Source organism: Equus caballus, chromosome 15 (assembly GCF_041296265.1).
Source record: "Equus caballus isolate H_3958 breed thoroughbred chromosome 15, TB-T2T, whole genome shotgun sequence".
Lineage (NCBI taxonomy): Eukaryota > Metazoa > Chordata > Mammalia > Perissodactyla > Equidae > Equus > Equus caballus.
In genome coordinates, this window is record NC_091698.1 from 26,619,342 (window position 1) to 26,641,584 (window position 22,243).

General features: G+C 39.8%; 1 protein-coding gene across 30 annotated transcripts in view; it reads right to left on the reverse strand.

Annotated features, from left to right (window-relative positions):
* VWA3B (von Willebrand factor A domain containing 3B) overlaps positions 1-22,243 on the reverse strand; it is a 200,837-nt gene that overhangs the window by 163,063 nt on the left and 15,531 nt on the right. For 8 of the 30 annotated variants that reach the window (XM_070235074.1, XM_070235072.1, XM_070235069.1 and 5 more), the window contains exons 1-4: positions 19,631-20,204; positions 14,149-14,376; positions 2,632-2,726; positions 519-769 (exon numbers count right to left, since the gene is read on the reverse strand). In XM_070235074.1, the coding sequence (XP_070091175.1) occupies positions 519-769; positions 2,632-2,726; positions 14,149-14,344 (542 nt within the window). In that variant the 5' untranslated portion in view covers positions 14,345-14,376; positions 19,631-20,204. Of the gene's footprint in view, positions 1-518; positions 770-2,631; positions 2,727-14,148; positions 14,377-19,630; positions 20,205-22,243 lie in introns of those variants that run through there. The other 22 variants (XM_070235060.1, XM_070235055.1, XM_070235056.1 and 19 more) reach the window with 8 other exon arrangements.

Here is a 22,243-nt window from a genome sequence, read left to right on the forward strand (position 1 = left end):
AAAGTCCAAATTCTCATGAATCCAAGAATCCGTAAATAATTGACTGTGAAAACTCTGAAATATGGGAAACTCTATAAAGCCAGCCACCTGTCGCTCTGATTAAAGGTGGTCAACTTACAGAGGAGGTCAACTTGAGTTGCAAACTCAGTCTGAAAAATAGTGAAATCTGGGACAAGTCTGAACTCATTATCCAAGCCAAAAGCTAAAATATGTAAAGGGATTTTATGCCTTAAATATATATTCAATACAATTCACACTCTTATATTCTGACCTTGCCATGCATTGACAAAGAAGTCTGTTTTTAAATCTCTTCTAATTTTAAAACTAAGATGCCACATGCAAAACAGATAAAAGTTTTCTAAGATTTACTCCTTGTGGGTTTTCTTCTGGAATTACATATCCTAGGAAATTACAAGATAATACCGCCTCCCTCCCCGCAGAGATAACCATGTTAGCTATGCTACTTAACTCCAAATATATGAAAATTACTTACAAATTTCCTTCCTATGGAAACTCACCATATGATATTGAACTTGGCTATGTGAGCCACCTGCTCCTGGAGGACCATTATTAGAGCATCTTGGCACAGATTAAGCTCCTCCTCCAGCATGCCACCAAAATCCAGCACTATGGTGATGCATTGTTCCAAGATGACACCAAAAATCTGCCGGCTTTTGCTAGTGAGCCAGTCCATCCGCAGCTTGTAGGTCTCCACGGCCTCTGCTAAGTCCTCCACAAACTGACAGATGAGCTCTGATTTGGCTGTCAACTTAAAATAAAATTGAAAAAACAAAACAAAATTAAAACACCCCAAAATAAGTCAACTGAACCACAGTGTAGCCGGAAACAACAGGGTCCACTGAGTCATGGCTCCCGTCCTCAAGAACTGTGCATTAATTACACTAATGTGCATTAGTAACAATTTGGTAGATGACCCTCCAAATTCCCGGCTTTCAACTGAAAAACGCTTGGACGATTCCCGACAGAAGAAAACGTGATGAGGTGTTCTATTCAAAATAGAGCACTCTTTTAACCAAATGTGTTTCTAGATTGTGTTTTATCTTTGTAGTTACAGAATTATCTTTATCAGAAAATGCCCAAGGGCAGAGGTAGAAGAAAAGAGAGATCAGCAAAAAAATAAAACGCACTAAAAAGTTTTCCTAAGTACAACATGCCAAAAATATTTCTGAAAATGCTTCTAAACATGCCAGCGCATCTGCCTGGCTCCCTTGGAGAGCTGCCGCCCCCGTGACTCCTCCTGATCACGACCTTTGTCCCATGTCCTCTGTCTCTCAGGCCAAGCTCCCCTGTGCCTGGATCACCTGAGCACCCATCGCTGTCACCAACACCTCTAGGGGCTGCCCCTGAAAGGTGACAGAGACTTGTGGGCAATTTCTTGTACACACACATAAACCATTGTTCACATAGATCAGGCACAATCATGCAAGGCCTTTCAGGGTGGAGGGAGATAGGAGACACAGAAAAGGAATAAGAAAAAAATGTTCCCTGTTCTGTGAAGAATCAAATTTTAAAAGATCTGGTACTTTAAAAAAAAAAACTTCAACAAACCTCAGAGCACCCCCAAATACCTAAATTGTTAAGAAAAATGTGTCTTCTGAAGACATCACGTAATTCCACATTTTCATGCCTCAGCTTGTGTTGTCCCTTCTGCCTTAAACTCCTCTCCTCCCCATCCCTTTGTGTCTCTCAAGCCTATTCCTCAAGCTCCAGCATCATTTCCTGCTGCTTTCCACGGCTCCTTCGGGCAGAATTCCTAACTCCCCCAGCAGCGTCCCCAGCACTTACTACAAGTCTCCACCACAACACGGAAACCAGGGTGCGAACATGTGACACGGGCTGTGGAGGTGGAGTTAGGTGGCGAAGACAGACATTTTCAACAGTTCTGTATGGATTTTACTGTGGTTCAGATGAAAAAACATATTTAGCCCACCAAACTCAAAAATCCATGGATATTATTGCTTAGGACCAGGCTAAGCATAAAAAGTAATGTAAATTTTTAGATATTAATAATTAACAGTCCCAGTGGTGCATGGATGCACCCTGACATGAACAGATGTCCATAAAGCCGCGCGATGGGATGTGCACCTCCGTGAGCTCCTCGTGGAGCGCCAGGGTGTCCACGGGGCCTGACGTGCTGGGGCGGAGGCGGGGGGCGGGGGGGGGGGGGGTGCGGGGGAGGGGAGCGCAAGGGAATGAAAGACTCCAGTAGGAGGCGCTGCTCGCTCTCTGTCCGCCACTACCTGCGAGAGCGGCCCTCTAGTCCCAGTGCACCCGTCAGATAACATCAGCTGGCTCTTGCTTTTCAGCTAACCTCTGTCCTACTGATTTTTTCCTTTATTTTCAAGGGAAAATAAAGTGTTGATATGCAAAGGTTTTCACCTCTGGTCAAGAGCTTTCTGCACTCATCTCTAATAGGTCAAGTGCTTCCCTCTCCGGCTCCATGGCCCTGACTTTCATCACTCTGCACACGGCCAGAAGAAAACCTCCAGCCCCGATAAGGCCTAGGCTCTGCTGCATCGGTGCAAAGCCGCGTGAGCCTCTCCACGGAGCCCACTCCCAGACCTCAGCATCCGCTCACAGGACCTGTCCATCAAGGGGACTCTGACTTACGTTGTATACTCTGCCATCTTCCGCTCTGTAGAACTGTGGAAACAGACCATCTGCATACCGGGAAGCCACAGGTCTCCCCAGAGAAGTCACATAATCTGCATGTTTACAAAGAGAAGCATTCAAAATGGTGCATTACCAAAGCTTTTTATTTTTATTTCAAAATGCTTTTCTCTGGCGCCATTCAAAATATATCCCCGGTGACACCAACAATCTGTGATGCTTCGTATTCTGTTCCAAATAATGGAGTATTTCTAGGTGCTATGATAAATGTAACTGTTTATGGCGGGTGTAATCCTTCAATGCATGAATGAATAGGGAGGAAGAACAGGGTTTGTTCCTTGGTTTCCTGGTTCTTTTGTCCAGAATGATTAAGGCAAAGGTCAAAAATACAACAGAGCAATTGTGTTTAATTCCCGACAGCTTTTATTCAGGACTTCGACCTAGTTTTCAGAATTTTAAAACTTAAACTTAGATGTTATCTATTGCTCTCTCCTGGGGGGGTTCATGAATAAATGAGTGAAGTGAAGCAAGAAGGTAATGGAGTCAGAATACTCACACGGAATGTCAAAACCATAAGATTTTCTCCTTAGATTATATGCTCAGCTATTCAACACACATGGCACAAACACTAAGCACCCACTGTGTGCGAGGCACAGTGCTTACCGGATGAGAAGACAGTGCTGCCTGAGACATACGTCTACTCCTTCATGGAGCTAACAGAAGGCTACAGAAAGGCTTTAAGGACTAACTACAACTTGGCAGGACAGAAGATGAGGTAAGGCTTCCCAGAGATATTTGTATTGTGACGATGATTTTATCATTGTTATTACTAAGTCCCAAAGGTGGGAGAGAGAATGGTGGTACTCTCGGACCCAGCACCTCCTTTCCTCTGCCTTTCTAGGGAGGCAGGCTAACAGCCTACTTTGGAAAGACAGAAAGGGCAAGGCTGAACTTAACAGCCTCTCAGGCCAGGCACGATCCCAAATCACCAGGAGTCATAAAATTTACAAGTCTTGAAGTCCAGTGATCATAACAGTAAAGAGTAAAAAACGAATACTTGAATTTCATTGGCAATAACCTCACTCAATAAACCTCTCAAACTCAAAAATCTCCATTTCCAAAATTTCAACTTCTTAACTGATATTGATAGAGCAACTTCAAATCACCAGTAGTATTCTCTCTCTTCCTAAGACATTTATCTGGAGTCAGGAGAGGGGGCTGTCTTTTGAGGGTTGAAGGAGATGAGTCTGCGGAAGACTCTGTAAGCTGTAATGCCAATTAAAACGTAAGGCATTGTGAGTTCTGCACCCCGTAATGGTGGAGTAGATTCTACTGGCTAACCCTCATACAGAAAAATTATAATTCTGGACAAAACATAAAAATACTTGAAGGCACTAGAGAGCAATCAAAAATACGCAGAAACTCAAGCAGCATTAATCCTTGAAAGAAGGAAATTGGTGAGACTTGCATTGATTTAGCAGGGGAGGCTGAGTTTGGAATTTGAGTCCAATCAAGTTACCTGTCTACCGTAACAGGAATCAGCTCTCCACCCATCAATTGATAAATGGATAAACAAACTGTGGTAAATCCATACAATTCATCTCCTTACATTATTTGGCCATAAAAAGGAATAAAGTACTGGTACATGCTACAACATGGATAAAGCTTAAAAACATTATGTTAAGTGAAAGAAGCCAGTCACGAAAGACCACATATTACATAATTCCATTTATATGAAATGTCCAGAACAAGCAAATCTAGGGAGACAGAAAGTAGATTGCTTTGGGCTGGGGGCTGAAGGGTAGGATGGATAGCTAAGGAGTACAGGATTTCTTTTTGAGGTGATGGTTGCCCATATCTGTAAATATATTAAAAAATGCTAAACCGTACACTCCATATTGGTGGATAGTATAGTATGTGAATTACATCTCAATAAGGCTGTTATTTTAAAAAAGCACATGTGAGAATCTAGCTGTTTTCTATTAAGATAGACACTAAAGAGATTTGCAAAAATGTAAAAAGATGCCACACTTCTCAGTAAAATTTTTTGTTTTAGAAAATAAACTTATTTTTCTTAAACATATTGTGTTAACATAAAATGGATTTGTTACCTTTAAATGAATTCATAAATATTTTTAAAGTTTTTAGTTTTAACTTCCAATACAGTTAGTATCAATAGATATAAAACGCATAACCTCTTATTAGTACAAGAGATTAAAAACAAAGACATGATATGAAAGTGTATAAAGGAGGCGTAATGAATTGAATAAAGAAATATCAAGGTAAAAACATTTAGCTACCAGTAGTAGGTAATCAATTCTAATGACAGTGGTTTTCTCATCAGAAATCATGGAAGCCAGAAGGAAGTGGCACAATGTTTTTTAAGTGCTAAAAGAAAATAACTGTCAACCCTAAATCTTATTATCTGGTGAAATTATTTTTCAGAAATGAAGGATAAATAAAGACATTGTTAGACAAAGAAACCTAAAAGAATTTGTTGCCAGCAGAGGTACTCTTAAAGAATGAATTTTAAAAAGTGCTATAAACAGAAAGAAAATGATAAAATAAGAAACCTTGAAACACCAAGAAAGAAGAACATGGTAAGCATAAGTATGGGTAAATACAATAAACTTTCTTTCTCTTCTTGAGTTTCCTAAATTATGTTTGATGGTTGAATGAAAAATTATAGCACAACCTTGGGGGCTGGCCTGGTGGCACAGCAGTTAAGTTCACATGCTCCACTTTGGCAGCCTGGGGTTCACCAGTTTGGATCCCTGGTATGGACTTAGACATGACTTATCAAGCCATGCTGTTGCAGGTGTCCCACATATAAAAAATAGAAGATGGGCACAGATGTTAGCTCAGGGCCAATCTTCCTCAGCAAAAAGAGGAGGATTGGTGGCAAATGTTAGCTCAGAGCTAATCTTCCTCAAAAAAAAAAAAAAATTATAGCACAGCCTAATGTGATTCTCAATGTATGAAGAGAAAATAACATATAAATGGAGAGAGTAATGGGACATAAGCAAAATAAAGTTTCCACTCTTTATTCAAACTGGTAAAATGTTGACACAAGTAGACTTTGATAAGTTATATATTTGTGCTGTAATACCTAGCACAACCACTAAAAAAGTTGCATGAAGAGATACACTCAAAAATACTATAGACAAAAACAGAATCCTAAAAAATGTTTAAGTAATCCAAAGATAGGAAAGAAATAATAAATGGAAAATAGAAAAAAACAGAAAACAAAAAGTAAAATGGCAGACAAGCTCTAACATATCAAAAATTACATTAAATGTGAATGCTATAAATACAACAACTAAAAGACAGAGACTGGCAAAGAGGATTAAAAAATGACCCAATAATAGAATGTCTACAAGAAACTTGCTTCAAATATAATGATGTATATGTTAAAAGTAAAAGGATGAAAAAAGATAGTCATCTAAGTATTAACAAAAAGAAAGCAGGATTGACCATATTAATCTCAGAAGCGTAAACTACAGAACAAAGAATATTACTAGGGACAGAGCAGGACATTATATAATTATAAAAGTGTCACTCCACCAGGAACACATAGCAATCCTAAATGCATATGCAGCAAACAACAGAGCTGCAAATATGTGAAGCAAACACTGATGGAACTGAAAGGAGAAATAGACAAATCCACAATTATAGTTGGAGATTTCAATACCACTCTCTCAATTTATAGAATAACTAGACAGAAAATCAGCAAGGATACTCAACAACACCATCAACAAACAAGAACTCATTGACATTTATAGAAAACTCTCCACAACAAGAGAGGAATACACATTCTTTCACATATACACATTTCACATTTACTCATTTGCACATTTCAAGTGCCCACAGAATATATACCAAGATAAACCATATCCATGACTATAAAACAAACCTCAAAAAATTTAAAAGAACTAAAACCAAACAGAGTATGTTCTCTGTCCACAATGGAAATAAACTAGAAATCAATAACAGAAAGATAAAAGGAAAAATCTCCGAACTCTTGAAAACTAAATAATATGCTTCTAAAAATCCATGAGTTAAGAGGAAGTCTCAACAGAAATAAAAAATACTTTAAATCAAATTAAAATTATAATACAACATATAAAAATTTAAGGGACACAGCTCAAGGAGAGCCAAGAGGGAAATTTATAGCATTAAATGCTTAACATAAGAAGAAATGAGAAGTCTCAAATTAATAATCTAAGCTCTCATCTGAAAGAAGAGCAAAACAAATCCAAAGCAAGCACAAGGAAATAAACAATAAAGATCAAAGCAGGAATCAATGAAATTGAACACAGGAAAACAGTAGAGAAAATCAATTTAAAAAAAGTGTCTTAAATTAATAAGATCAATAAAACTGACTAACCCCTAGCAAGACTGACAAAGATAAAAAGAGAGAAGATATGAATTACTGATATCAGGAATGAAACAGAGAATATCACTAAAGACCTTGCAGACATCAAAACGAATAATGGAATACTACAAACAACTTTATACACATAAATGAGACAACTTAGATGAAATAAATCAATTCCTCAAAAAACACAAACTACCACAACTCACTCAATATGAAAAATAATTTGAATAGCCCTATACCTATTAAGAAAATTAATTTCTAATTAAAAACTTCTTGAAAAAGAAATTCCTAGGCCTGGATAGGTTATCTGGAAAATTCTACCAAATATATTAAGAAGAATTAACATTCTACACAATATTTTCCAGAAAATAGAAGATGAGGGAACACTTCTTAACTCATTCTATGAAGCCAGTATTACCCTGATACCAAAACCAGACAAAGGCAGTATAAAAAAAGGGAAAACTACAGACCAATATCCTTCATGAATACAGATGCAAAAATCCTTAACACAATATTAGCAAGTAGAATTCAGCAATATATAATAAAAACAATTATACAACATGACCAAGTGATATTTATTCCAGGATACAAAGCTGGTTTAATACTCAAAAATCAATCAATATAATCAACCAAATTAACAGGCTAGGGAAGAAAAATCACATGATCTTTTCAATTGACACAGAAAAAGTATTTGACAAAATTCAATACCTATTCATGATAAAAAAAAAAAAAAAAACTTTCAGAAAACTAGGAACAAAAGGGACCTTCCTCAATTTGATTTTTTAAAAAATCTTAAAAAATCTACAGCTAACATACTTAACAAAGAAAGACTGAAAACTTTCCCCCGAGATCTGAAATGAGATAAGGACGTCTACTCTCACCACTGCTATTCAACATAGCACTGGAAGTTCGAGCCAACACAAGACAAAACAAGGAAATACTAGGCATACAGATCAGAAAGGAAGAATGAAAACTTTCCCTATTTGCAGATGACATCATGGTCTACCCAGAAATCCCAAGGAATCAATAACAACAACAAACTCTTAGAATTAATAAGTGAGTTCAGTAAGGTCACAAGATAGAAAGTCAGCATTTAAAAAAAATCAACCATATTACCATACACTAGCAATGAACATGTGGAAACCAAAATTTAAAATACAATATCATTTATAATTGCTCAGAACAATGAAACATTTAGCGTAAATCTAACAAAACATGTGCAAGACTTGTATACTGAAAATTACAGGACAGCTGATGGAGGAAATCAAAGAAGCAAATAAATGGAAAGCTATTCCATATTCATGGACTGGAAGCCTCAAAATAGTAAAGACGTCAATCTCCTTAAATTGATATACAGGTTTAATACATTTCCTATCACAATCCCAGCAATATTTTTATAGACATAGACATGCTTATTCTAAAATTTGTATGGAAATGCAAAGAAACTAGAGTAGTTAAAATAATTTTGAAAAAGAATAAAGTAAGAGGAATCAGTCTACCCAATTTCAAGACATTATATAGTTATAGTAATTAAGACTGTGTGGTATTGGTAGAGAGACAGACACACAGATGAAGAGAACAAAACAGAGAACCCAGAAATGGCCCTGTGGAAGAAAAGTCAACTAATTTTTAGCAAAGATGCAAAAGCAATTCAAAAGAGGAAGCGTAGTCTTTTAAATAAAAGGTGCTGGAGTAACTGAATATCCATAGTCAAAAAATGAAATATATAGAAACTAACTCAAAATTATCACAGGCTAAATGTAAGACACAAAACTACGAAAATTTTAGGAAAAAAAATAAGAGAAAATCTTTGAGACCCAGCAAGATCCAGCCAGGTAAAAAGTCAATAAATTGGACTTCATCAAAATTTAAAACTTTTGCTCTGAGAAACTCTGTTAAGAGGATAAAAAGACAAGCCACAGACTAAGAGAATATATCTGCAAACCACATATGTGACAAAGGACTCATCTAGAATATATAATGAATACTCAAAACTCAATATTAAAAAAACAATCTAATTAGAAAATGATCAAAATACATATGAAGAAACATTGATTTTGCCAAAGATGATATACAGCAAATAAGCACATAAAAAGATGTTCCACAAAACTAGACATTAGGGAAATACAGGTTAAAACCACGTTGAAATATCACTATACAACTATCATAACAGCTAAAATTATTAACTGGTGACCATACCAAATGCTGGTGTGATGTGGAAAAACTATGTCACATACATTACTGATGTGAGTAGTAGAGACACGCTGGAAAACAGTCTGGCAGTTTCTTAAAACAAAATAAAATAAAACAAAACAAAAAAGTAAATATACACTTAACATACCACCTAGCAATTACATTCCTGGTCATTTATCCCAAAGAAATGAAACTTATGTTCACACAAAAACCTATAAACAATTGTTGACAGCAGATTTATTTGTAATAGCCCAAAACTGGAAACTACCCAAACGTCTTTTAACGGGTAAGCAGGTAAACAAACTGTGGTACATCTATACCATGGAATACTACACTGCAATAAAAAGAAACAAACTATTGATACATGCAACAACTTGGATGAACTTCAAGGAAATAATACCAAGTGAAAAAATGCCAATCTCAAAAGGTCACATTCTATATGATTGCATTTATATAAACCTTCTCTAAATGATGGAAAACAGACTGGGGGTTGCCAGGAGTTAAGGATGTTGGGGAGGTAGGTTGTCTGTATGACTATAAAGGTGTAACACAAGGGAGATCCTTGTGGCGATAAATAGTTCTATACCCTGACTGTGGCTGTGGTTACTCGAATCTACACAGTGATAAAATTACACAAAATTATTCACACACAGTGTATCAATGTCAAATTCCTGGATTTGACATCATACTACAATTTTACAAGATGTAACCATTGGGAGAAATTGGGTGAAGAGTACTTGGGATCTGTCTACACAATCTTTGCAACTTCCTATGAATCTATCATTATTTTGGAATAAAAAGTATCAATCAATGAATCAATGATCCAAGAACAGAGAAAGTAAACTAAAGACAATATCAGATAAACAAAAACTGAGATAGGCTGTCACCATCAGACCCGCACTACAAGAAATGCTTAAAAGAAATACTTTAGGAAAGAACACCAGATGGAACCTCGATTCTTATGGGAGGGAAGGATATTATAAATAGTAAATATGTGGATTTTAGAATGCTATTTTTTTCTACTCAGTTTCTTAAAAGACAAATGGCTTCCTAAAACAATAATTATAACACTGGATTGTGAGATTTATGATGTACGTAAAAATAAAATATATTAAAACAATAACACCAAGGAGGGGGTAGGGGGTAAATGGAGCTATACTGTTGCAAGATTCTTACATTTTACACGAATTAGTACAAAGCTAACTTTTATCACACTGTGACAAGTTAAGGACATAGTCACTAGAGCAACTGCTGAAAATATAACGCAAAAAGGTGTACCTAAAAAGCCTATTGACATCTAATTGGAAAAAGAAAAATGGAATTAAATGAAATACTAAAAAATATTCAATTTGCCCAAAAGAAGGCAGGAAAGGAGAAACAGAGGGGAAAGAAAAAAAATGAGCCAAATAGAAAACAAACAATAAATGGTTTACCTAAATATAACCATATCAATTATTACATTAAATGTAGAGAACCAAACACTACAATTACAAGACCAGATTATGAGGGTGGGCTAAAGAGGCACTCTTTAAATATGGAGACTACAGATAGTTTGAAAGTAAAAGACTGTAAATGTGTATGCCATGTAAAAATTAAGCATGAGAAAGCTTCAGTGGTTGTACTGATTTCAGACACAGTAAATGTCTAAACAAGGACTACCCATCTGAGATAAAGATGGACATTTCAAAATTATTAAAATTTTTCAATTCATCAGAAAGATAATGACAATTCTAAATGTGTGTGCATTTAGAGCTTCAAACAACATGGACAAAACTGACAGAACTAAAGGGAGAAATGGATAATAGACAAAAAATCACTAACGATACAGAACATCTCCACAACACTATCAATCATCTGGGCCTAATTAACTTTTATAAATATTACCTAGCAACTGCAGAATACACATTCTTTTCAAGTGTGTATGAAATGTCTGCCAAGATATACGCTGGGCCATAAAACAAATCTCACTAAATTTCAAAAGACTAAAATCTTATGTTCTCTGATCTCAATAAAACTAAATTAGAAACCCAACAAAAACAAGATATCTTTAAAAGTCCTAAAATATTTGGAAATTAAACAGCATGTCTCTTAAAACCATGAATCAAAGAAAAGGTCACAAGAGAAAAAAGAAAATACTTTGAACTCAATAATAATGAAAACACTATCAAGATCTGTGGGCTTCAGCTAAAAGCATTGCTTAGAGGAATACTTATAATTTTTAAATGACTATATTAGAAGAGAAGAAAGGCTTAAAATCAATTATCTAAGTTTCCACCTTAAAAGCTAGGAAAAGAAATGCAAATTAAACTCAAAGTAAGTAGAAGGAAATCAATAGTAAATATCAAAGCAGATATGAACGAAATAGAAAACAAAGAATAGAAAAAAATCAACAAACCCAAATTTGGTTCTTTGAAGAGAGTTATGATATACCCCAACAAGTCTTATTAAGAAAAAAGTGAGCAAAAACACAAATTATCAACGTGAGGAATGAAAGAGGGGACATCACTACAGATTCTACAGGCATTAAAAAAATGTTAAGGCAATAATATGAACAATGTTTTGCTAATATATTAGAAAACACTGATGAAATAAACAAATTCCTTGAAAAACAACTTTCCTAAACTGGCATGATGAAACAAAAATCTGAATAGCTCTATGTCTATCCCAGAAATTGAATTTCTTATCAAACTTTTCCTATAAACAAAACTCCAGGCTCTGATAAGTTTCACTGGGGAGCTCTATCAAACATTTAAAGAAGAAATAGTACCAACTGTGTACAAACACCATCAGAACACAGAGGAGGAGGGAACACTTCCAAATCATTTTACGAGGCCAGCACAATCCTGACGCCAAAACCTGACAAGGACATTAAAAGTACAGAGCAATATCCATCATGATCTTAGACGGAAATAATCTTTAACAAAATATAAAGAATTGCTATTTTTGCTAATATTTATGACTGGATTATAATTATTTGAAATAAGAGAGAAAACTGCTTTCAGTCTGTTTCCTTATATAGAAATTCTATAGACTCCTGATTTTGGCAGACCCCTACTCAAAAAGTATTTAGATGGTCAGGGCTGCTCTTGTGGAAGGATAAATAAGAAAGCATAGCCTGGGCCCTGAAGAGCAAGGCCTTGCCATCAGGATGGGCCTCTGGATCAGTCTATAACAACCACATCCCCTAGACTTTCCTTATTACCTTATTATTATTATGGAAGAAAGCTCACAAGGAAACTGGTGGAAAAATCTGAAAAACATGGTATCAACGGCTCTTCAATAAATATTTGTTTAATTGGCTAATTAATTGGCCAATTCAGAATTACTGAGTGAAATCCTAGTATTGGAAACTGCCCTGACTGAAGAAGTGCTCCTCAGTTGGGGTGTTACTGACATGTTGGACAGGACACTCTGCTGGGTGGGCTCCTGCACACCCTGCGAGACACTCAGCACCCCTGGTCCCCAGGCCCTATATTTCAGTGACAACCCAAGTCAATATGTCATCCAAAAAACCAAAGAAATACCCACACCCTCACACAGTTCCATACTCCCTGTGGGAGGGCAGGACTACTGGGAGTTGAGAACCAACATTCTAACCAATGCATTTAGAAAAAAGTGGACCATAAGGCAGGCCACAACAGGAAAATAGCATGTTCTCCCAGAAACCACACACAGCTATTGTCTTAATGAATAGCCTCCAAAAAGGGGTTGCACATCCCAGGGAATGAGCAAGACATCTGCTGGGGTATGATAAATACAAATAACTTCTATTTATCTTTTATTTCATCTTTAAAAGAAGAAAGAAAAGGGGCCAGCCTGGTGGTGCAGCAGTTAAGTTCACACTCTCTGCTCTGGCAGTTCGCAGTTTGGGATCCTGCACATGGTCCTTTGCACCACTTATCAAGCCACACTGTGGCAGGCATCCCACATATAAAATAGAGGAAGATGGGCACAGATGTTAGCTCGGGGCCAATCTTCCTCAAAAAAAAAAATGAAGAAGAAAGAATGAAATTAAGCATTAATAATATTTAATGTGTGGATTGACCATTGTACTTCTATATAATATACACATGTTAGGGGTCTGTGAACAAATATTTTTTACTGATAAGGATGTTGGATTAAAACAAGCTCAGAGACCTGTGGTTTTTGAGGGGCTTTCAGAACCAATGCAGCCTCCCCAAAAGCTATAGGGCAGCATGCTGGTTGGGTTTCCAGCCAGTGTTGCTTTGTGAGTACTGATGCGGGCTCAGTGAGTCGAGGAGTCAAAAGAAAGATTTCTTGGACTCTCAAGGTCTGGCAGTAGTGCTCTTTTATTCAGAAAATAGTATGGAATAGCATGGAGACAGGACCCATGGGTAGTAAAGAGCTTCAGGCATGGGGACAGGACCCATGGGCAGTAAGAGCTGCAAACATGGATTGCGGGTAGGACTAAATTTAAGGTATAGGTATGTTATCTCTGCATATCTCATATGAGTTATCTCTTTACAAGACAAAGGAAAGAATATGTAAAAAAAAGTTGTTAAAATGGTATCAGTGCAGGTGGGGTCTGGTTATTGGGTGGTCCTACAACTTTAGATAAGAATCAGATCAGATTAAGTAAATGGCTGAAGCCACCACCTTAAATATCATCTTCAGCTAAAGACAAAGGAGGATGTTGGTGGTGGGGCGAGTCAGTTATATGAGGTTACCAGACAAGTACAGTAGACAAGAGTAAGATTATTATGCAGGCTTAAGTCCTTGCCATCCCCATTAAGAGTTTCTAGAGATAAGGCCATCCCCCCTTCTTCAGGGTGCAGAGAAGGAGACGCCCCTACCAATGGAGATCTCCCTTATAAATGTAAATGTCTCCCAACAAATGGCAAGCAAATTCCACTCCTCAGAGCCTCCTTCCCATCTGCAGTTTTTAAAAGCAACCAGCCTAAAATAATCCTCATCAAGTACTATACCTTCACAGTGTGGGAATCCAATCTGTGACAAAATCTGTTTCAAGGTCAATTTGTTGCTCTTAAGCCCATGCAGTTGAAGCCATTCCTCGGATGAGATGAGGCTCTGCTCAGCCAAGTCTGTTGTGGCATTGCTCAGTCCCTCTTGACTCCACAGCTGCTGCTCAGAGATGGTAGAAGATGAGCCAGACGTCTCCATCTCTGAACCAGAATTTAATTCACAGGGACCTCCTGTAAGGGCAATTGTCAAACTCAGACTTCCCAAAAACTGGGAAACAATCTAACATCAATAGAGGATTGGTTTAATATAAATTACAGTAAATCTTTGAAGTGGAATTCTATGTATTAGTTAAAAGTTATAATATAGATGTATATTTGTTGGCAAAGAAGGTATCTACATATAATGCTACAAGATATCCATAAAATTCAACACATATTTTTTCCCTTCCACTGTCTCTTGATATCCTGGGAATTTTGGTTGATGCCAAATTCCTTTGAAATAGTTCTGGGAATTCCCCAAGGGGACTGAAATCTGTATTCAGGCTCTCTGTTTTCTCACTCCTACTGTCTGTACTTTCCTCTGAGTTCTCCTGCAGACCCCCTGACCTGGAGCCTGTAGATTTTGTGTGATCTGTGACCTCTGGTAGGATGGATCTATGGAAGCGGTGAAGGGTCTCTGACAGAGCTAAGGGTAAATGGGAAAACACAGGCGATTATTATCAGGAAAAGCCATGAGAAAAACATGAAGTAACTTTCCTTTTCTAGTACACTCATGTTTCATCAGGAAAAGAGGCAACTGCAATAATAAACTTCACTAATATCACACTGAGATAACTACTGCTAACATTTTGGTGCACTTTTTCTAGTGTTTTTATAGACGCATATATATTAAAATTAGTTATATGTACATACCAGTATACACACAGAAAAAGGCCTAGAAGTATATATGTCAACCGGTTTACAGTATTTTCTCTGTATGGTGAGAATGTATGTGGTTTTTGCCTTTTCTATGTTGTTTAAATTTTTGCATCATTTAAACATTTCTAAAATAGGATTTACTTTTATAATCAGAAAAATACAAAAGTCTTCCCTTTTGGAAAATAAACAACCACTCCTGAACCTTCATTACACATCAGTATTCCAATTATAATCACATCTGACCTTTTGCTTCCAAAGAGGATAAAGAAGACAAAACCCTGAAAGGAGACAGCTGTTCTGCAGGTGGAATGGCTAACTGAGGGCCAGTGACAGGGTGGGAACCAGACTGCAGCTCAGCCCAGCTGGAATACACGGACGCACCTTCTGAATGCTTTACTCGAATGTTTTATTCTCTGGGACTTTAAAGTTGGACTTAAATGTTCTGGGTACCTGTTCTAGGACCAACTGGACTCAAGGCAACATGCAACATATTAAACTTAGCTGCTTATTGGTGCCATGGTGTCCATCCCAACTCCCAGTGACCCTGGGTACGGCAGAGCAGAACCCTGCCTGGCCTTCCTGCGCCATCCTCTCCCCTTCCAGTGCTATATCAGACAATGCTCTGTGGCTATGCATAGAGTTTTCATGGCCAATTTTTTTGGAAGTAGGTGGCCAAGTCCTTCTTCCTAGTCTGTCTTAGTCTAGAAGCTCTGCTGAACCATTTCCACCATAGGTGACCCTGCTGATATTTGAAATACTGATGGCATAGCACACAGTATGACAATCGACAGATGGGTGGTGTGGTTCCCTGACTGGGAAAGGAACTCAGGCTGCAGTGGTGAGAGTGTCAAATCTTAACCACTAGACCACCAGGGCTGGCTATTAAATTTATCTAGACCCACCTAGAAATAGCCAGTGACACAAGAGGAAAGGAGTGGCCAAAGTAATGCAATCTTAACCCACTCACCGCGACGTCAGGCAGGGCTGGTAACTTGGAGAAAGAGTAGAAAACTCTGCTTACCCCTGCGTGCAGAACGTGCAATGCACAGAAAAGTGTTCCCTGGACTGCGAAACTTTTCAACAATGGAAATATCCTCTTTTCCCATTTTCAACTCCGTATTTCCTAAAAGTCTGAGTGTTACGACATAAAAATTCAACACAGAAATCAGCTGGACCCAAGCTAGGGAGGTTTTGTGAATAGTTAGAAACATTATTATTAGCAAACAATTAACTTTATGTCTATTCTGCATAGTATATATTGAATCCCTGTAATAACCTTATGAGGTAGGCAGTACTACTATTTCCATTTTACAGATAAGGAAACCAGCACAGAGAGTGGTTAACTGACTTGCCCACGATCTCACAGCTGGTGGGGGTGTAACTGAGATTCGAAGCCAGGTCATCGGCTCTAGAGCAATGTTCTGTGGCCTTTAGTATAATAGGAACAACAGCAGGGGCTTCCATTTGCAGGCCAGGCACTGGCTGAGCTTTCTCTATGCACTATCTCATACATTCTTCATAACCATACCAGTTACACGCTGCTAACACCCCACTTACAGCTGAGGAATCAGAAGCTTCAAGAATTTAAAGAGGTTGTTCAGGACCCACAGGCAGTAAGCGGCAGAAGCAGGAGTCAACGCCGTTTCTTGACCACCCTGCTACGGCTATGACTGAGCTCCTGCAGCTGGGCCCTATGCTACAAGCCGACAGATGGACTGCATTCCAGCGGGACTGCTTCCTGTTAGCTCTCTTGGGTCTTCACTATGAAGACACAGACACTTTATTCTCAGAGGTCGGGCTCAATAAGCTTCCTGGCTCATCATTTTCAAAGACAATGATTTCCATTTTACGGTTTATGTGAATTTGTGTTGTCCATATATGTTGAACTCCAAAGGTACACAAACTCATACTGTGAAGATCTTGTCTTCTTTCTACAAGAGTTTAATTTGATGAGAATGTTACCATAGTACTTGTTGAGCATCATGTAGGAGTGGGAAAGTTTGGAACGAAAACTCTGTGTAGGCCCCTTCTTAGACAAGTGATTCCTGTTCTCTAGAACAGGGACACGACCTGTGCACCTTGACCCCCAGGGTTACTGCAAGGAACACACATGCTGATGCGTGAATTCTGCATAGATAAGCACTTGATATATTGGAAAGAGCTATGTACAAATAAGTTACTTAAAAGTCACTGTCCTTTAGTAATCGTGCTTTGTTTCATACGCCCGCTTTTACTCCAAGTCCCTTTTCACCCCCGAGGCCCCAGTCCTATCGAGCTATGATGTTTGGGGTCCTCCTCCGTTAGAATCACAGAGCATGACAACAACAAGAAGGGCAGACTAATATCTTCAACTTTCTTTCTGAGATCTGTTCAACAAAGACTGCCAGCTGAAAGACTTTTAAATTGGACCCATGGTTCCTATAGAAACAAGAAAAGGAAGCTCAGAATAAAGATTTTTGACTATTTCACCATTTCCAGTTAATCTTTCTCTCTCCTGAAACACACTCAGTCACCTCCTATGTTCTTACTAGAGGGAGCTAAGCTACATAAACTGTCCTAATAAGGCTCCTAAACTGGATTTTGGAACGTTAAAGAGAGTCAAAAGAATCATAGCTTTTGTTTTTAAGCCAAATGGACACGTTCTTGATTCCAAACAAAAGGCAACTGAATCCTCCAGCTAAGGCACACACCCTAGCCCCTTCTGCACGCACACGACTTAACATATTAAACATAAAAAAGTCTGGTTGGCTCTATGGAATCTGAGAGCCTGCATGAGTCACTCTGATTCAGATCTTGACTCAGGGTGTCTTAGCCTGAGAATACCCTTATTGTTGGAAATGACAGCAACTAGAAAATGGAGCTTATCCAGAGAAAACAAGGAAGGAAAGAGAGAAAGGGCATCTCAACAGAAGGGATGGTCCTGCTCAAGTGGAATAAGAGCTGCTTTGCCAGAGCAAGGAAGCCTGCTGGAACCACACTGCCAAGGGACCCTACAAAGTGACCCCTCCGCACACAGCACACCTGCTTTCCCACCTCCAAGGGCCCTCAAGGAATCCTAGCCATCAGGGCCCATTTCAAACCCTGCCTCCTCCTTTAAGCCTCTCCAGACCCCCGCCCAGTTTTGCTTTGACACTTCACCAATATGGCCTTGGGCACTTCAGGTCCGTCCTCTCTAGACTGAAAAAAGGTTCAGTGACTACAGAGACGAAGTACGTGAACGTCCTCAGCACTGTGCCTTATAGACAGCAGGCACTTTGTATGGGTGTTCAGTTGAATTAAATTGATCACTCAGAATTACTGAGAATCCTGATTTTTCAAACAACGCAAAGACTTGTAGTTCTAACAAGGGTAAGATCAGGAAAGAGCTGTCTCTTTAACAGAGACATTATTTTCTGGATATTACTATGTTATTATTATCACTATTATAATTCAGAGTTTCTTCATCTGAGGTTATTACAAGTTGGAGAACAGAAGAATCCAGAAGTAAGAAACAACAAATCCCAGTTGAGCATTGCCCTAAGTTTTAAAAGCTATCCCAAGAGCCAAAGTCTGGGGAAATAGGAAGGGATTTCTTGAATAGAAAGAGAAGTATAAATGGAGGAGAAACAAAAGGAAATGAAAGTCTAAGCTGAAGGCAGGGGCAAGTAGGCAGAGTTCTGGGGAAAAATAGAAAGGTTAAGCTGGCACGTGTCCAAAGGCCCCAACCAAGGAAACTAGGGGCTCCGTGTACAGCCAGCCCGTGCTGCTGGAGTCTGCCTATAGGGGGCAGCCAAGAGACGCCCGTGATTGTCCTGAGGTGAGCACCTTGTGGAAGTCCTCACGGCTTAAGAGAGCAGGTCCTATATGGTCAGAGGTTGAGACACAGTGCACGACATAGAGTCCATTAAATTCAGCTTAAACATTTGGTGTACTTCTACCTGCTTTATGATCAACACCCAAAACTTCCCACATCCTTGTTAGTTACTGAAAAAGAAGCCTGGGCTAGGTGGGCATATCTTGTGATTTATGTAAGTTTTGAATTATGGTTGCACCAGAAAGAAAGGAAGCTGGGATGAAGCCCCGTGGGTATCCTGCCACAACTGTCCCCCAGAAACCCTTAATCTCCTTCCTCTTTATTCTTCTGCCTTTGAGGAGCAAGGCTAGGCTGTGATCATCTGCTCAAATAATGTGGGCAGAGGCAGGGAGACTGAAATGGACTGTCCCACGGTTGAGAAAATAGGGCCAGGAAAAGAAAGGCTAAGAATAATCGGGGCGCTTTAGGGGGAAGGTCATTGCTGAGGAGAAACAAAGAGCCCCCAAGAAGATGAAGGGAAAACTCCACCAGGTGGAAGCTAAACCTCCTTAAGTTTTATGTCCTTATTTTTTAAAAAAGCAAAAGAAAATGGGGGCTCCTGTTAATGATGTGATTGTGAAAAGCACGTTTGTGTGGAGGAATGGGGGAGAGCCAGAGGACATTCTGGGACAGAAAGTTGTAGAAAGCTTTAATCCGAGCAGAGAGCTTTCAGTTTTAGACTATTCACATTACCATTACTTCTTAAAAATAAATTTCTCCTGGTTCTTGTATTACCTCGAAAGCCCAAGTGGACTTCACCTTCTTGTTACTGTTGGCCCGTGGTAAGACAGAAACTAGGAAAGCTGGTCCTCCACCAGAGCGGCTGGGGGCGAGGTAGGTAAGAGCTGTGCAGTAGGAGGGCGGGGTACCTCGTTTCTTGGCCTGACCCTAGTACCAAACTGTTAAGTGAGTCCAGGCAAGTCGCTGAGCTTCCTGGGCCTGTTCCCACATCTGTAGGTGGGGGGTAGTCCAGCTCAGAAACTGTGTAAACTCCAAGATTTCCCTACGCAGCCTGTCGGAAACCTCAGCACCTCCGACGTTCTGGCGTGGAAGGGATCGCATCCCACACTTACTAGACAACGTCAGATGAAAAACGAGGCGGTTCCTATTTCAGCAGCCACCCGCCCATCCTCCGGGGGCCGTGTGACCCGGGAGGACGGGCGAGGTACGCATGCCGCCGGCTGACAAGGCAGCGATTCCCGCGGGCGAAGGGTCCGCGCTTGGCGCGAAGGATCCCAGCCGTTCGATTTCTCTGTGACCCAAGAGCCAGCCGCGCGGCCTGTTGACCACGGCGTCGCCGCGGTTGCTCGGACACGGCCAATCACGGCGCGGCTCCGTGAGCTGGCCCCGCCCACGGAGCGCGCCCTGCGGAGGCGGGGCCCGGGGACGGGGGGCGGGGCCCGGGGCCGGGGGCGGGGCTCTGAGGCGGTTCCCGGGGCGGTGCGGAATGCAGGTGACCGGGATTCTCTAGGGACCCACGACCGCCACCTCGGACGCGAAGCCAGGGCCCCACGCCAGGGGACAGGGCGGAGGGCAGTGTCTCCTGCGCCTGCCATCATAGGGAAAATTTACGACGGTGGTGAATATTAACTAATTAAGTGAACAAATAAGTACACAGACAAGCCCGGGTAAGGGGCGAGGGCGCGAGCGGACGTGGAGGAAGGCGCCGAAGGCGAGGAGGAAGCCGGTGCGCTTAAGGAAACGTTACAATTAACTCCTGTACTTAACTTTTCCGCGCGCGGAGCGCTTACCCTGCGAGATTTTGTTTCATTTTCACCTAAACGCTGCGAAGAGGTGTTGTCTTCATTTTACAGTTGAGGGAAAGAAGCTTGAAGAGGTGGGGCAGGTGGCTGTAGATAGCTCAGCCATGGAGCGAGGGAGGACCTGAGACCGCGGGCCCAGGGAGCAGCAGTTTTACAAATTTGCAATTTATGAAGCAGGGGCTGCAGTTGCCAAAAATACTCTCATCTAGTAGATATGAGTATTCCTATAGGCATTATTTTCTCCATTCTGCTTTATTTTTAACCCTTGTTTTACTTTTACCTTATCAGGTAAGCAAAGAGCTGAAAATATATACCTGTGAGTTTTCAGTCACTTGGGAATAAAATTGTGCTTATGAACATCTTTAAACCCTTAATAAAAGATCCCACAGGCAAGTATTGTTTTACTAGATTGGGATATTAAACTCTTTTAGATTTTAAAACTCAAAAAGTGAGATCATTTGTAGGTTTTTGAGTCAAAGATCTAATAAAACAGTTAATATTAGAACTGACTAATTCTGTCATCAACAGAAAAGTCTAATTCATCCACAGGGGTTTATTTTTCCTACTTTTTTTTTTTTTTTTTTTTGCTGGGAAAGATTCACCCTGAGCTAACATCTGTGGCCAATCTTCCTCTTTTGTTCTCTCCCCCAAAGCCCCAGCACATAGTTATATATTCTAGTTGTAAGTCCTTCTAGTTCTTCTACCTGAGCCACTGCCACAGCATGGCTACCGACAGATGATGCTGTGTTTCTGCCTCTACCACCCCCAAACCAAACTCTGGCTTCCGAAGCAGAGCACCCCAAACTTTAACCACTAGATCAGCAGGACTGGCTCTCCTACATCTTTTTAAACGCCTTTATAACTGTGAAAGTACTGAAAGGTTTGATCTCAGATCACGCATCATCTGTAGAGTTATCAGATTGTATACCATTGGCGCTGCAAATGACACCTGACAGCTGTACCACCCAAAACAAAAACTCAGTGCAGAGTACTAAAGATCCTGTTCAGAAGGGAAGTAGCACGGCAGCCACACCTACATTTGCCAATGCCACCTTAAACTCTGCTGTCCACACCCTGCCAGACCAATATTATAGGGTGACATGGGTGAGACAGAGCACACCGCACCCACACAGTCAAACCCACTGCCTCACATAGTCACACCAGGCACTCCTGTCCCCACCTTCGCCCCGTGTCTTCTCCCATCCCTGGGACACTTGCCACGTATATGCAAGTAACTGCAGATGACTCTATGCTTCTGTCGATTATGTTTTTGTGCCTATAAGCATAAGTTCCTATGAAAATGTTAAACATTAATTACTTAAATTGTAGACAGATAAGTGAGCTGAAGTTTAGGTTATTTTAAAGCGTTGCATAGCTGATACAGACTTCAGTTCAGCCAGCCAGGGGATGGTTCACCTTATTTTTGTTTGTCGAGGGGTCTGGAGTGAGAATACCTTTAGCACAGTTGTGATATACCATTGTACTGAATTTTAACAACTTTGTTTTGAGTTTACATTTTACAGATCATTTATATCCTACCCTCAACCTCAGTAATTGACATTTATCACATCACTCCCATCCTTAA